The sequence below is a fragment of the Megascapheus bottae genome, chromosome 37, assembly GCF_031878675.1.
Source record: "Megascapheus bottae isolate mThoBot1 chromosome 37, mThoBot2.hap1, whole genome shotgun sequence".
Classification (NCBI taxonomy): Eukaryota; Metazoa; Chordata; class Mammalia; order Rodentia; family Geomyidae; genus Megascapheus; species Megascapheus bottae.
Window position 1 is genome coordinate 5,216,360 of NC_143545.1, and position 15,974 is coordinate 5,232,333.

General features: G+C 52.5%; 1 protein-coding gene across 2 annotated transcripts; it reads left to right on the top strand.

Annotated features, from left to right (window-relative positions):
• Positions 1 to 3,057: 3,057 nt before the first annotated feature.
• On the top strand, positions 3,058 to 6,746 carry Bhlhe41 (basic helix-loop-helix family member e41). 2 transcript variants are annotated; one of them, XM_090325143.1, is made up of 6 exons: positions 3,058 to 3,183; positions 3,299 to 3,446; positions 3,602 to 3,665; positions 4,022 to 4,129; positions 4,436 to 4,547; positions 5,859 to 6,746. In XM_090325143.1, the coding sequence occupies exons 2-6, from the start codon at positions 3,385 to 3,387 to the stop codon at positions 6,674 to 6,676; spliced, it is 1,164 nt and encodes a 387-aa protein (XP_090181269.1). In that variant the 5' UTR covers positions 3,058 to 3,183; positions 3,299 to 3,384; the 3' UTR covers positions 6,677 to 6,746. The 2 variants fall into 2 exon arrangements, with proteins under 2 accessions (XP_090181269.1, XP_090181268.1); XM_090325142.1 differs by lacking the exon at positions 3,058 to 3,183 and having other exon boundaries at positions 3,259 to 3,446.
• Positions 6,747 to 15,974: the final 9,228 nt, after the last annotated feature.

Sequence of the window (15,974 nt, forward strand, 5' to 3'; positions counted from 1 at the left end):
TTATACACAGATTGATATCTGGGCTATGGCTAAAGATCCATTTTACAGAAAGACATCTATAAACGCCTATGTGTAAGTTGTATAGGAATGCATCTATAATTTATGTGTGCATGTATACATCTGCACACACATCTCTATGTCCTCTGCTGCATGCCCTCCCTACAGCTACAGACAAGGCAGGAATGGGGGATCCCGGCCTCGGGGACCCCCTCCCATGCTCAGGACACCTCCAGCACAGTCGCCCCTGGCAGTGAGTCGGCTCTCCTGGGGTGTCTGTGGGGTTGTCTGTGGGGTTTCTGGTACTCAGGGGGTGCCAGCCCGGGCAGCAGGGGTGTCTGTGGGGAGGGTGCTGGGTGCTCAGTCTTGTAGTATTGGGCTGCAGGGGTGTCTGTGGGGAGGATGCTGGATGCTCAGTCTTGGGCTGCAGGGGTGTCTGTGGGGAGGGTGCTGGGTGCTCAGTCCTGGGCAGCAGGGGCGTCTGTGGGGAGGGTGCTGGGTGCTCAGTCCTGGGCAGCAGGGGCGTCTGTGGGGAGGGTGCTGGGTGCTCAGTCCTGGGCAGCAGGGGCGTCTGTGGGGAGGGTGCTGGTGCTCGGTGCTCGGGTGGAGTGGGTGCAGGCGCTCGTGCTCGTGCACAGGGAGGGTGCTGGCGCTCGGTGCTCGTGCGTGGGGAGGATGCTGGCGCTCGTTGCTGGCGTGGGGAGGGTGCTGGCGCTCGGTGCTCGTGCACAGGGAGGGTGCAGGCACTTGGCGCTCGAGTGGGGAGGGTGCTGGCGCTCGGTGCTCGTACACAGGGAGGGTGCAGGCGCTCGGTGCTCGCGTGGGGAGGGTGCAGGCGCTCGGTGCTCGTGCACAGGGAGGGTGCAGGCGCTCAGTGCTCGCGTGGGGAGGGTGCTGGCGCTCGGTGCTCGTGCACAGGGAGGGTGCAGGCGCTCGGTGCTCGTGCGTGGGGAGGGTGCTGGCGCTCGGTGCTCGTGCACAGGGAGGGTGCAGGCGCTAGGTGCTCGCGTGGGGAGGGTGCAGGCGCTCGGTGCTCGCGTGGGGATGGTGCAGGCGCTCGGTGCTCGTGCACAGGGAGGGTGCAGGCGCTCGGTGCTCGCGTGGGGAGGGTGCAGGCGCTCAGTGCTCGCGTGGGGAGGGTGCTGGCGCTCGGTGCTCGTGCACAGGGAGGGTGCAGGCGCTCGGTGCTCGCGTGGGGAGGGTGCTGGCGCTCGGTGCTCGTGCACAGGGAGGGTGCAGGCGCTCGGTGCTCGCGTGGGGGAGGGTGCAGGATCTCGGTGCTCGTGCGTGGGGAGGGTGCTGGCGCTCGGTGCTCGTGCACAGGGAGGGTGCAGGCACTCGGCGCTCGCGTGGGGAGGGTGCTGGCGCTCGGTGCTCATGCACAGGGAGGGTGCAGGCGCTCGGTGCTCGCGTGGGGAGGGTGCAGGCGCTCGGTGCTGGCGTGGGGAGGGTGCTGGCGCTCGGTGCTGGCGTGGGGAGGGTGCTGGCGCTCGGTGCTCGCGTGGGGAGGGTGCAGGCGCTCGGTGCTCGCGTGGGGAGGGTGCGGGCGCTCGGTGCTCGCGTGGGGAGGGTGCGGGCGCTCGGTGCTCGCGTGGGGAGGGTGCGGGCGCTCGGTGCTGGCGTGGGGAGGGTGCGGGCGCTCGGTGCTCGCGTGGGGAGGGTGCAGGCGCTCGGTACAGGCGCTCGGTGCTCGCGTGGGGAGGGTGCGGGCGCTCGGTGCTGGCGTGGGGAGGGTGCGGGCGCTCGTGCGCGGGGAGGGCGCCGGACTGCGGGGCGAGCGGTGCCCGGCGCCGGCGGCGACGCAGGCGGCCTCACGTTGCGGGCCGTGTGCCTCGCGGCTGGCGGGGTGAGCGGGGCGCGGGGACGGCGGAGGCTGGCGAGGACTGCGGTCCCCGGCTCGAGTCCCGCCCCCCCTTCCCCTCCTCCTCCCCCCCCCCCCACGTCGTCCCGATTTGCCGCACCGCCGTGCGGGAAGTAGCGGGTGGCCCTGGGACGCCGTGTCGCCCGGGAGACACGGGGCGGGCGGGGGGACGGGGGGGGGGGGGGAGACGGACGGGGAGCACAGGTCGGAGCCGGGAGGAGACCAGGGGAGGGGAAAACAGATCAGATTCAGAGGAGAAGCGGGGGAGGGGGACAGGTCGGATCCGGGAGGGGACGCGGCGGAGGGAGGACAGATCGGGCCCGAGAGGAGACACGGGGGGGGGGGACAGTTCGGACCCGGGAGGGGACGCGCGGGGGGAGGGAGCAGGTCGGACCCCAGAGGAGACACAGGGAGGGGGGGCAAGTCGGAGCCGGGAGGGGACGCGCGGGGGAGTGAGGACAGGTCGGACCCGAGAGGAGACAGGGGGAGGGGAGGGACAGGTCGGAGCCGGGAGGGGACACAAGGGAGTGAGGACAGATCGGACCCGAGAGGAGACACGGGGGGGGGGACAGGTCGGACCCGGGAGGGGACGCGGGGGAGTGAGGACAGATCGGACCCGAGAGGAGACACGGGGGGGGGGGGGACAGTTCGGACCCGGGAGGGGACACGCGGGGGGAGGGAGCAGGTCGGAGCCAGGCTGAACCGCCGGGCCGCCGCCGCGTCGGGGAGGAGGTCGTCCCCCCTCCTCAGGCCACCCCGGATCACAGAGTGGGGGGAAAAGAACCCGTGTGCCCCGTGGCCGCTCGGGGCTGGGAAGTGGGCCCGCCGGGATCCCCATCAAATAAAAAATGTCAACAGCCGCACTCGCGTTTCCGCGTCGTCGTGCCCCGCAGAGACGCCCCAGTAAGATCCCCAATAAAACGCTCCCCTAACGGACCCCCTAGGAAACGGGCCGCCGCCCCGCCCGGGACCCCGCCTTCCGCAGCCCGCGTCTCCCGGGGCGACGCCGTTTTCCCTTCCCCGGAGGTCCCTCCGGCCAGGCGGCCACGCCCCCTCCCGACCACGCCCCCGCCCAGACCCCACCCCCTCGCAGGCCACGCCCCCGGGGTGCACCGAGGTTGGTACGTTCCGCACGTGAGCCGGCTGCTGGTCTGGCGGGCGAGGCGCGTGCCCTGCGTCCCAAACACTTGCCCGGGGGAGAGTGCGGGTGGTGGAGTGGGAACGGGCCTGGGGTGTGCGCGTGCGCGTGTGCGTGTGCGCGCGGGGGGGGAGCGTGTGCGCGTGCGCGCGGGTGCGTCCCAGATCGCCAGCGCGGGGCGCGTGAGGTGTGTGGGGGGGGGGGGGGTGGAGGGGGGGCGTGGAGTGGGGGGGGCGGGCGGGGTGGGTGTGTGTGTGGGGGGGAAGAGCCGGCAGCTTCACACTTCCAACACCGCCCTGAAGAGCCAGGCGGAGGCTGGAGACGCACGGATCCACCGCCGCCGCGATCCCCGCGCTCGACCCCGGCCAGCCCGGCCCGGCGCCGCAACATGGACGAAGGAATTTCCCATTTGCAGGAGAGACTCTTACTGGAGCGCAGAGATTTCCTCGGGTAAGGTGCACGCAGCCCCGCTGGCCTCCCGCTGGGATGGTGCTTCTATTTATTTTTTTCCTTCTCCAGAAAGTGACATGGAAGAAGGGAGCCGGGGCACAGCCCCTCCAGGATGCTCATTTTGAATTTATCTATTTAATTTCCCCCTTCCCCAGACTGGATTATTCCTCCTTGTATATGTGTAAACCCAAAAGAAGCATGAAGAGAGACGACAGTAAAGTAAGTTTCTTTTAAGCTGTCTGGATAGTTAATTGGGGCCATGGATTTCACAGGGAATCTCTGCAAAAAAAAAAAATATATATATATATATTATATTTCAGCTCCTGAGCTGTGCCCTGTGAATTTTAAATAGTTTCTTCTCAGGGCACAGATACTGAAACATCATCCCTGAATTTAAATTGCATTTCCAGAATAAGTCTAAAGGCAAAAAAAAAAAAAAAAAAAAGCCTTCCAGGGCAACACTTTTAGGATACAGGACGTATTTTGGGGTGGGGGGAGAGGAGGAGGGTGGTTATCAGCGAATGAGTGAATTTTCAGTGTATGTTCTCTCTTCCTCGGACCCTGCTTGCATGAAGGATACTTACAAATTACCGCACAGATTGATCGAAAAGAAAAGAAGAGATCGAATTAATGAATGCATAGCTCAACTCAAGGATTTACTGCCAGAGCATCTGAAATTGACGGTAAGAGACAGGTTTTCCTGGAGAGGGGTGGAGGATTGGGGGACTGGCTACCCCCCCCCATCCCCAGTCCAGGCGGTGTTAATACCCTTGTACGATTTCCCAGAAATGGAAGAATAAATAAATATTCCCTGCCTGATTACCATGATTTCAGGATGAAGGCAAATTTGGAACCTGCGGGAAGAGGTGGGGAGGTGGGGGAGAGGAACCTCAAATATCAGCATAGGATTTTTGTTTTTCCTACATTGCCTTGCTTGTTGTGGTTGTCGTTGCTGTTTTAAGTAATGGGGTGTCTTCTCCTGCCTCCAGACACTAGGACATCTGGAAAAAGCGGTGGTTCTGGAATTAACTTTGAAGCACTTAAAAGCTTTAACAGCCTTAACGGAACAGCAGCATCAGAAGATAATAGCTTTACAGAATGGTAAGTCACGCGGGTGAGAGGCCGGCCTCCACCCCCACGCCACCTCCCACTAAGCGGGGTCACCCTCACAGGAGCACTTTTTTTTTGGGGGGGGAGCCCTCCTTCACCCCATCTCTTTCCTGGAGGGTTTGCCTCTCCCTCACTTGGGAAATTGCTTCCTTCCATTGGCAAGTGCCCATTTCCAGAAGCATCCTTGGAGGCTTTCTGCAGAACTCCAGAAAAGAGGGGGGGGGAATCTGACTTATTTAAAGTGGCAGTTGTGCCACTCTCCTGTCTGCGTTTTTTTCAAGCTGGAAAAGGGCGCCTCCCCCACCTGCACCCCCTCCACCTCACTTTCCTCTCCATAATTAGTGGGTTATATCACTTGAATGATGAGGAAAAACCCAGATCCTTTCAGTCAATGCAGGGCCCCTTGTGTGTATGTGGTGTGTGTGTGTGTGTGCCAGTCCTGGGGCATGGAAGCAGGGCCTGAATGTTTGCCCTGAGTTGTTTTTTTTTTTAACCATTACAAATGCATATACAATATGGCATTTTTATTTATCCTGTAGATAATTTCAGATTTAAAGCTCAAACTCAATAAACAAGTTGATTTTACTTTTTAATATATATATATATTTGCAGAGTGCTTCAGTTTTTTATTTTGCTTATACTACCTATTTTTTTTTTTTGCCAAGTGCTTTAATTTTTTATTTTGCTTGTACTACAGCTTGGGCTGGCTCTTTTTTTTTATTGTATTTACTTATGTATTATTGATTGATTTTTTATTTTGATTGTACTACAGCTTGGGCTGGCTCTTTTTATTGCATTTATTTATTATTGATTTATTAATTTTTTTATTTTCCTTGCACTACAGTTTGGGCTGGCTTTTTATTGCATTTATTTATGTATTATTGATTTATTAATTTTTCTATTTTCCTTGCACTACAGCCTGGGCTGGCTCTTTTTATTGTATTTATGTATTATTGATTTATTAATTTTTTTTTATTTTTCTTGCACTGCAGCCTGGGCTGGCTCTTTTTATTTGTATTTATGTATTATTGATGTATTAATTTTTTATTTTCCTTGCACTACGGCCTGGGCTGGCTCTTTTTATTGCATTTATTTATGTATTATTGATTTATTATTTTTTTTGCTCAAGAATGGTGCTCTACCACTTGGACCACGCAGCTCCCCTGGCACCTTTTTCCCCCCCTGCTCGCTGGCTCCTGTGCCCGGGCTGGCTTTGAACCGCGATCGGGGGGGTTGGGGGCGGGCAGGACCCCAGGCGTGCGCTCCCGGTTCCCCGGGGCCCTGATCTCTCCGTCCTCGCAGGGGAGCGGTCGCTGAAGTCCCCTCTCGAGTCCGACGTGGAAGCCTTCCACTCGGGATTCCAGACCTGCGCCAAAGAAGTCCTGCAGTTCCTCTCGGGCTTCGAGAGCTGGGCGCCCCGGGAACCGCGCTGCGCGCAGCTGCTCAGCCACCTGCACGCCGTGGCCTCGCGGCCGCCGCCGCCGCCCCCCGCGCCCCGCGGGGCCCCCGGAGCCCCCGGCGGCCCCGGCCCCGAGCCGCCCGCGCACTGCGTGCCGGTCATCCAGAGGACTCAGCCCGGCGTCGACCCCGCCGCCGCCGAGCCGGACACGGACACCGACAGCGGCTACGGCGGCGAAGCCGAGCCCCGGCCCGAGCCCCGCGGCGACGCCGGCGCCGCGCGCGTCAAGCTGGAGCCTCCGGGGGACGCGGCCCTCGCGCCTGCGCCCAAGCGACCCAAGCGCGAGCCGCGCGGGGCCCCCCCGGGGGGGCTGCTGAGCCCCGACGCCGCCTGGCTCGGTTCGCTGGTGGCGCTGGGCTCGGGCGCCGCGTCGCCCTTCGCGCCGCCCCTGGCGCCCCCCGTCGCCGCCGCCGCCGCCGCCGCCGCGGCCGCCGCCGCCCCGTTCTGCCTGCCGCTCTACGTGCTGGCGCCTTTCCTGGACCGCGGCGGGCTGGAGAAGCTGCTGCGCCCCGCGGCCGCCGCCCCGCTGCCGCTGCTCTACCCGAACCTGGCCGCCTTCCCCTGCCTGCCCTCCGCGCTGGGCGCTGCGGCCGCCGCCGCCGGTGCGCATGCGCCCTTCGCGGGGCGCCCCGGGGATGCGGCGGACGATGGCGCCCCCTGAACGCCGGGTCCCCCCCAGATCCCTCCCCCAGCAGCCCCCCACCCTCCCCTGCCGGGCCTCGGGCTCGAACCCCGCGCCTGGGCGCTCGCTCTTTTTTTTTTTTTTTTTTTTTGGCTCAAGGCTGGTGCTGCACCGCTTGAGTCACGGCTCCAGTCCGGCTTTTTGCTGGTTCCCGGGAGAACAGGGTCCGGGGTCGTGTCCTGCCGGGGCTGGGTGGTCCACAGGTGATGGGAGTGGGGGGGGGGGCTGGAAAACGTCCAGCTCTGGTAAAGGTAAGGGGGCATCTCCTGTTTCTTTTTCCCTTTTTTAAAATGTCTTTTTGTCAGTGCTGGGTCTTGAACTCGTGGCCTGGGCTCTGCCCTCCACCCCCCCCTCTCCCCAGCTTCCTTTCCACTCCAGGCTGTGGCGCCTCTAGTTCATTGAAAAGACTCACAAGTCTGACTTAGAACTGTGATCCTCCCATCGCAGCCTCACACCTGGGATTTACAGGGGTGTGCTTCCAGTGACCCCCCCCACACCCCTCACCACCCCCCTGCAGGGAGGGTCACACCAGGAAGAGGGTGCAGGTGTCCATGTTGTTCTGGCCATGCTGAGCACTGAAGGAGGGGTGGAGATGGTGAGGGACTTAATCACCTCCACTGGCACTTTATAGAGAAAGTTCAACTGGCTGATCTTCATTTCTTCACAATTCAGGTATATATAATATTATATATGTGTATATATATATGCCACATAGTATATGTAATATATGCCATGCTACGGGTGCCATATATTAGATATGCCACATATAACATGCTGTATATTACATGCAGTGTTTGCTACATCATATACCATTTGTAATATTGGCATTATATATATATATATATATATATATATATATACATGTTTCAGTTGCATTTGTTCTAATTACATCATTTAATCCACCATGGTCCCCCATTTTTGTAACCTGTTTGTTTTTATTTAAAAACAAAAACAGGAAAATGTGCACTGAAATTTAAAAAAAAAAATAGAAGGAAAGGGATTTTTTTCCCCCTGTATCTTTGCTTTCTTTCTTGAAAATACATGTGGGGGTTCCCATAGATGGGATTTTTATTTTTATTTTTGTGGGAAATAGAAGCCCCCAGGGGGAAAGCCTTTCTATCTTTCTCTCTCCCTCTCTTCCCCTCTCCCTCCCTCCCCCTCTCCCTTTCTCCCCCTCTCCTCTGTCTATGTATTTTCTGGAGACCAAACCAGATACTAGATAATCACAAAGAAAAAAAAAATTTAAATAAGGCTCAAACTGAGACCTTATCTAGGTATTTTTAGTTCGTTGCCAAAGTAACACTGTGAGAAATCTCACTTGAGAGTTATGTAAAGTGAGATACAACAGCCTGATGGATTATAGCAAGTATGTAGGTCTTTCCTTCTGTTTGGTACATTTGCTGCTACTGTTACAGATTGCCTCAAAAACAAAACAAAACAAAAAAAACGCTGTGTTTAAAACAACGTTCAATTCTTTTTGCCTACCAGGTGGCTCTTCTATACATACCTGTTAATACAACCAATTAATGATGTCTGACATGCTATTTTTGTAGGGAGGAAAAAAAAAACAATATGTGCTAATGATATTTTGAGTTACAAGATTTTTCCTTTGGTGGGGTGGGGTGGGGTGGGGGGAGGATTGGCTGAAACATTGCACTTTTTGTTTAAAAAAATGCTTAATGCTTGGTACAAGCTTCTGCCGTCTTAAATTATTAAAGAAATAAAAAAAATAATGTGCCTGGAAACAGCTGGATTAGTAACATTGAGTAGGTGCAGGTAAACACCTAGAAATAAAATGGATCTTTCTAATATTTTTCAGCACTCCATAAAAGCCTCTTACCCTAAATATTGTCACACTATTTTGTGATTGCAAACAAAGAAATTCTTACTAAGGAATAAAAACTTTATATATGAGATGAGATTGTCTAATAATTATCCCCTGTTCTCCCTCCACCCCCCAAAAAAAAATGACATACCAGATGCTTGATCAGTTTTAAGCTGTCTAAAACTGAAGACCAAAGTTATTCTCAGATAGACAACGTATTTTTTTTTCCTTGTTATTGGCCTAGTAACACCCGCCTCCAATCTCTTGCAAACCTCCAGGTTGTTTGACTGTGCCTATCTACTTTTTCCTAATGCTTATAAACAAAAATGTGCAAAAAAACAAAATCAAAACCAAAAAAAAAAAAAACCCAGTGTGTCCTGTTTTTTTTTTTTTTATGATTTTTGACATTTGTCCTCTCTTGTATGGTCTCATGTGAATTTTACTGGGTTGCTGGCAATATAAGCTGACACACAAAGGATGTGTTTCTGGGAAGACCTGGCTTCTTGTAATGTCTGTACTGGGGCTTGAAGTCAGGGCCTTCCACACTTGTCTTCCTTTTTTGCTTGAGGCTATCCCTCTATTACTTCAGCTACTTATGGCCATTTTTTTTGATGGTTAGCTGTAGATAAGAATTTCACAGACTTTACTGCCCAAATTGGCTTGGAACTATGATCCTCAGATCTCAGTCTCCTGAGTAGCTGGGATTTAAGGTGTGATAACTTATCAAATCACTGTGTTATGGGATGGAACTCAAGGGGGAAACAAAAATTCCTAAAGTGTTCTCACAATCTCAGATTTGTGATTTGATACAAATTAAAATGCATTGGCTTTTTGTTGTTGTTGTTGTTTCTCAAACTTACTGAGTTTTGAAGGTGTTTAGGTTGAGTGAATTTTTATAAGCTGTGGAAAAAGTGCTCCCTCTGCTGACACGTGAGGGCATGGAATTTACATATGCATATAATCTTATAATTTTCTTGTTATTATTAAAGTATTGTACAGAGGAATTATTATTGCATAAGTCAGATAATACATATATCGGGGGGCAGTGTCACCCCTTCTTTTGTCTTCCTCTTCCCATCCCTGCCCACAAGTTGCAACGTTCATTTTCCACATAGTGTCTACTGAGCCGTGATTACATTTGTTCATTCTCCCTCTCTTTTTGAGCCCCCCCTTAGGCCCCCCCTAAAAACAAAACCCCCCAAAGCAAAAATAAACATCACTAACAACAATAAAACAGAATTGGGGGGGTTGTTTAATTTTTGTGTCAGTACTCAGGCTTGAACTCAAGACTGGGGAACTGTCCTTTAGGTTTTTCACTCAAGCTTAGTGCTGTTCTACTTGAGCCACACCTCCACTCCCAGTTTTTTGCTGGTTAATTGGTTATTAAGAGTCTCACAGATGTCTCTGCATGGCCTGGCTTTATTTAAATGGTGATCCTCAGATCTCCTGCTCCTGCATGGCTGGGATTAGAGGCATGAGCCACCACACATCGGGGCAGTATTCAGGAGGCTTAATAAGCCATGGAAGCAGAAGAATTAAAAACAAATCGAACCCTAAAACACTATTGTTTTCTTTTTGCCTTGTTCTTTTCTCTGTCTGGGAGCACGAGGAGGGCACAGAAATGGAGAAAAAGCAGCTACAGTCCTCACGTGCATGCTAGGGGAAAAATGAGAAAGAAATAACTTCACATAGTACCTTAACAACAAAAGTTACAGGGGCTGGGAATTTGGCTTAGTGGTAGCGTGCTTACCTCGAATGTATGAAGACCTAGGTTCAATTCCTCGGTACCAGAAACAGAAAAAGCTGGAAGAGGTGCTGAGGCTCAAGTGGTAGAGCTCTAGCCTTAAGAAAGTCCAAGGACAGTGCTCTGGCCCTGAGTTCAAGCCCCAGGACTGGCAAAAATAAATGAATAAATAAATAAATAAGTAGGAATAACAGTCACAAAGGTAAAACTCTTGTGTCCATATCCTGAGTTCATTTTGCTTAGTCTCATCCCACATGGCCATATGTACATAGTAGGAAAGCAAATATTCTTCTAAACTAGAATAGTAGGAAGATGATATTCTAATAACATATTTTACTACTGTTATTATACTAATATTAGTTTCATAACAAAAAAATGACTCAAGTCAGGGGGATAATAAAAGGTTTTGGCATTGGTGTAATTTTGGTATAATAAAAACAAAAAAATCCTGAGGACTGAGCCCAATTTTGTAGATCAGTTATCTAGTCCAAATGCATGATCCTGAGACTTAAGGTACCGTATCAAAATAGTACAGTCTATATTGCATCTGAAGAATGTCAACTTGAGTTGATCCATTTTAATGAATGAAGACCAAAGCTTACTTAATCCACTTAATACACTTGTGTATTCCCAGTGATGAAAATTCAGCCAAATGGCTTTATAGGTAATGTGACTTTTACCCACTTAAAACAACAAAAAAAAGCTGACTCTCAAGTCAACGATTTTATTAATAATGTTCTATTTTTACCTACCTTTATTTCTCAGCAAATTCCATAAATCTGAGAGACTCTTCTTACCTCCAGTAAGCTAGCAAAATCCCGAAAACCAAGTTGGCTTAAGTGGTAGAGCACCATTCTTGACAAAAAAACCCAAACAAACCCACAAGGCCCTGAGTTCAAACCTTAGTACTGGTATAAATAAAACAGAGGAATCTTGGCTTGTTCCTATCTGATTGCTAATGAGACAGAGAAGACACAGCTGGACAAATAAACTAGATAAACTAGAGCATTTTAACTTAGATCAAAGTAGATTTGCAGTGCTTGGTAAAATTCAGTGTTAAATTCCAGCTTGTCTTTCATTGGAGAATTTAACTGGGGAATTGACATAGAAAATGATCACATACTTTCTGTGATTTAGGTGGGTTTGGTACTCACAATATGTGCAGTGTTTTGAAATGCATGGTTCTAGGAATTGTCTTCAAATTGTAGCTTTTGAAATTGCTCAGCACAAACACCAAACCTAACTACCCTTTTGAAAAAAGCTGAGTGGTAAAATTCCAAATTTAGTGGTACCCCTCATAATCGTTCAGCAACTTAAAGTCGCTGTGCTCAATGCTATGCTCTTTTCCATTTAAAATTCTAGTAGGACACTTACTAAATGTACTATACACAGGTTCTAAAATGCTTTACACAAATACCCTGTACATATGAATCCTTTCTTGATAACCGTATTATTAACATTGCTTCAGCACTGAGAATTTTATCTGAAAGTATGTACACTTGCTCAAATTCTTTTTTTTTTTTTTCCTTTCTTAAGCCAGTACTGGGCCTTGAACTCAGAGCCTGGTGCTCTTATTTGGCTTACTTCACTCAGACCTGGCACTCTATCATGTTAGATACATCTCACTTCCTGTAATTTGCTGGTTAATTGGAGTTAAGAGTCTCATGGACTTATTTACCAAGGCTGGCTTTCAGCTGTGACCCTCAGGTGAGTAGCTGGTGACAATTGCTTTCCACACTCCTATACTACTAGGACTATAGGCTTGAGCCACCAGTGCCTGGCAAATACCCAGGCCTTTTGTTCATTTTTTTTTCGCCAGTCCTGGGGCTTGAACTCAGGGCCTGAGCACTGTCCTTGGGCCTCCTCAGGCTAGAGCTCTACCACTTGAGCCACAGCACCACTTCTGGCTTTTTCTATGTATGTGGTACCAAGGAATCGAACCTGGGTCTTCATGCATGCTAAGCAGGCACTCTATCACTAGGCCTCCTCCCTGAGCTTCTTTTGCTCAAGGCTAGCACTCTACCACCTGGGCCAGAGCACCACTTCCACCTTTTTCTGTGTCTGTGGTACTGAGGAATCAAACCCAGGGCTTCCTGCATGCTAGGCAGGCACTCTACCACTAAGCCACATTCCCAGCTCAAATGCCCAGTTATTAAAATATCTAATGGGCAAGAAACTTAGTGTCATACAATAACTCATTGTAGAACCAGAGCCAAGAATTGGAACCAGATACATTGATTCTGAGTCTACTGGTTTTTTTTTGTTTGTTTGTTTTTTGCACCATTACAGAAGAATTGCAGTCTGAGATTCAGTCACAGAATGAGTTGAGCTGGTAACTACAACAGTCTAAGGATAATTATTGGTGGAGGTAGAAAGATATTCCTAGTGATATTTTGTTATGGCAGAGAGCCTGCCGCAATCAGAACTCCAGGGAAATAACTTTCCTGATGCCCAACAAAGAACCACACCATTCTGCTGTCTACTTGCTTTGGAATCATCTGGAAATGTGCTCTGCCTGATTTTGAAAGTGGCCACACCATCCTTTTCCTCCTGCATCATTCTCCATGTAGTTTTTCCACAAAAGAAAGGATCTAGAAGCCAGAGGCTGAGGGCTCATACCTGTCATCCTCCTAGCTACTGAGGAGTCCGGAGATAGGAGAATCCTGGTTCAAAGCCAGCCTGGGTAATGAAGTCTCTTAAAAGAGCTGGCAGTGGAGCACTGGCTAACCTTGAGTGAAAACAAACCAACCAAAAAGGTAAGGCATCATCTGCCAGGCCCGGAGTTCAGGGTCCACTGGGAGGGGGCTGGGAGTGTGGCCTGGTGGTAGAGTGCTGGCCTAGCATGCAGGAAGATCCAGGTTCGATTCCTCTATACCACATACATAGAAAAAAGCTGCCAGTGGTGCTGAGGCTCCAATGGCAGAGTGCTAGCCTTGAGAAAGTCCAAGGACAGCGCCCAGGCCTTGAGTTCAAACCCCAGGACTGGCAAAATAAATAGTAAAAAGCCTCTACTAGCACATACCAAAGCATTGTCCTGCCAACGTGGGGGTCTAGCCTACTGGCATTCATGCAGCCCTGGGTTCCATGCAACACCCCATGCACAGAAAAAGACAGGCGTGGTGAGCGTGTCAGCCTGGAGCCAGGGCAGCGCAGGGAGGGCGCCCAGGCCCTGAGTTCAAGTCCCAGGGCTGGCAGAAAAATAAAACTGGGGTGGGGGTGCGGGGTGGGGGGTGGGCAGGCGGAAAGCTGCAGAGCCCAGCAGCTAGGAGCAGGAGCCCTGCACGGCTCCTTTCACCCCGAGGTATTGGGGGGGGGGGCGGCACGGTACTGCGCGTGCGCGGCCGGCGCAGCCCCGGAGCCAGACGCCTTCTCTGGTTGCCTGGCAACAGAGCTGCCGGTGACGTCACCCGGAGCCCCGCCCCTCCCCTCCTGGTTTCCTTCCTCTCGCCCTTCTAGTCTCCCACGCCCGAGTTCAAAGTACAGCCGCGGGCGGTGGAGCGGGGTGGGGCGGGGCGGGGGGTGGAGGGGGGGGGGGGGAGAAATGCCAGGTGCGGTGAGGTCACGTGCATCAGCACATGTCACGGCGCACGCTGCGCTGCACGTGAGCGGTGCTGGGGCGCCGGAGGCCCAGGATGGCGGCTCAGCGCGCAGGCGCACGACTACCTCTGCGCCTTTTGCGCAAGTTGACTCCAGGAATCCGACGGTTCTCTGATTACGGAAACTGCGGAGACGGCTGGGACGCGCGCGTGCGGGCTGGCCCCAGTGCGCATGCGTCCTAGCTCCTCTACGTCTTTGGCGCAGTAGACCGGCGGGGAAGAAGGGGGAGGGGGGGGCTGCGAAGGCAACCAACGTGTTTCGGGCAGCGCGGCCTTCAGAGACAGCTGAGACCCGTAGTGGCTCGGCCGCCGGGCCTTATTCGTATGCTCGTTTCTCCCCTGCGCCGCTTGCGCAAGACCTGGGGAAGCTGAAGTGCTTGGGTTGCGGAAACGACGGAGACAGCGGTGGCAGCGGGGGCGGGGCGCAGGGGAACTGGCTCAGTGCGCACGCGCAGAGTGCCCAGCGCGCCCTCAGGCCCCTCCCCCTCCCAAGCTCTGGGGCCTGCGGGGGTGGGGGGCGTCTGGGTTGAGTCTCGGGGCACAATCTGCTTCCTGCTGCGTCTGGGCTTGGCTTAGTCAGCATTCCAGGATTAAAGCTGTCTGGGTCCCTTGCAGGGTTTGAGGTGCAGAGAAATGGTGGCAAGCCCGCCCAGTGGGGGCCCTGCTGCTTGTGCATGCTCCTGCATGGAGGTTTGCATGCCACCTGCATGGGGTTTTGCTGCTTGAGCATGTCCCTGCGTGGGGCCCTGCTGCTTATGCATGCTCCTGCATGGAGGTTTGCCTGCCACCCGCATGGGGTTTTGCTGCTTGAGCATGTCCCTGCGTGGGGCCCTGCTGCTTATGCATGCTCCTGCATGGAGGTTTGCCTGCCACCCGCATGGGGTTTTGCTGCTTGAGCATGTCCCTGCGTGGGGCCCTGCTGCTTATGCATGCTCCTGCATGGAGGTTTGCAAATTGAATTCCTATTGATGAGATCCTGGCCTCTGGCGGCTGGAGGAGGAGGAGGAGGTGGGGTGAGGTGGGGTGGAGGGGGTGTTAATTGTGATCAAATAAATTTTCCATTCAAAATGTAAAGTAAATGATCTTGGGGGGTCATTAATGAATTGTGGGGTATAATGAAAGGGACTCAGGGATGGTTTTTTAAAGCTTTGTTTGTCTCCCTCCCCTTCCCCCCCTCCAGTCTGCCCCCAGTCCTGGGGCTTGAATTAGGGCCTGGCCAATGCCCTTAAGCTTTCTCAAGGGCAGGGGTCTAACAATTGAGCCACAGCACCACTACTGGCCTTTTCTGTGTATGTGATATTAAAGAATCCAACCCAGTGCATTGTGCATGCTAGGGAAGTACTCTACCACTAGGCCACACTCCTCCCCTTTTTATTTGTATTATAATGATGATGTAAGGAAGGGTTACAGTTACATAAGTCAGACAAAGCGTACTTATTTGTTGTTTTTGGACATCACCCCTTCCCTCAGTCGGGGATGATTTATTTTAAAGTTCTATGTTTAATAAAGAAAAAAAAAAAAAGAATCTGGTCACCTGTTTCTCATGCCTATAATCCTAGCTACTGAGAAGGCTGAGATCTAAAGAACTCAGTTCAAATCCACATGAAACAGGAAAGTCCCTGAGACTGCCAGTTAGTCAGCAAAAAGCGGTCTGTGTGAGTCTTTAATACACTTCTAGAGTCCACAGACACTACTGAAACCGGATTCTTCATCAGAGATGGCTCTAGAGAGAGTAGTTTCCCCTGCCTCTGAGGGTAGGCTAAATTTGGAGGAGATAATCCAAGAAAGAACGATATGGGCTGGCCAGGGAGCTGCTCCTGGGTCACGTTGGTGCTTTCCAGCTGTGAGTTGACCAGAAAAATAGCCAATATTATCATGTCTGGTTACTGATTAGGTTGGCCCAGGCCTCCAGACCCAAAGTGGCAAGTTCTTGGCCCCTGTGTTCTGGCTTGAAGGGAGCAATATGGTAGGAAATTGGGTTTTGGAGATAATCACCAAAGCCCTTTAATACCTGAAATATTTGAAGATATATATATGTATATATAATTTCCCTATTTGTTCTTGTAAATAATTCTCCTCCAATCCCTCCTTTCCTCCCTTCCTTCCTTCCTT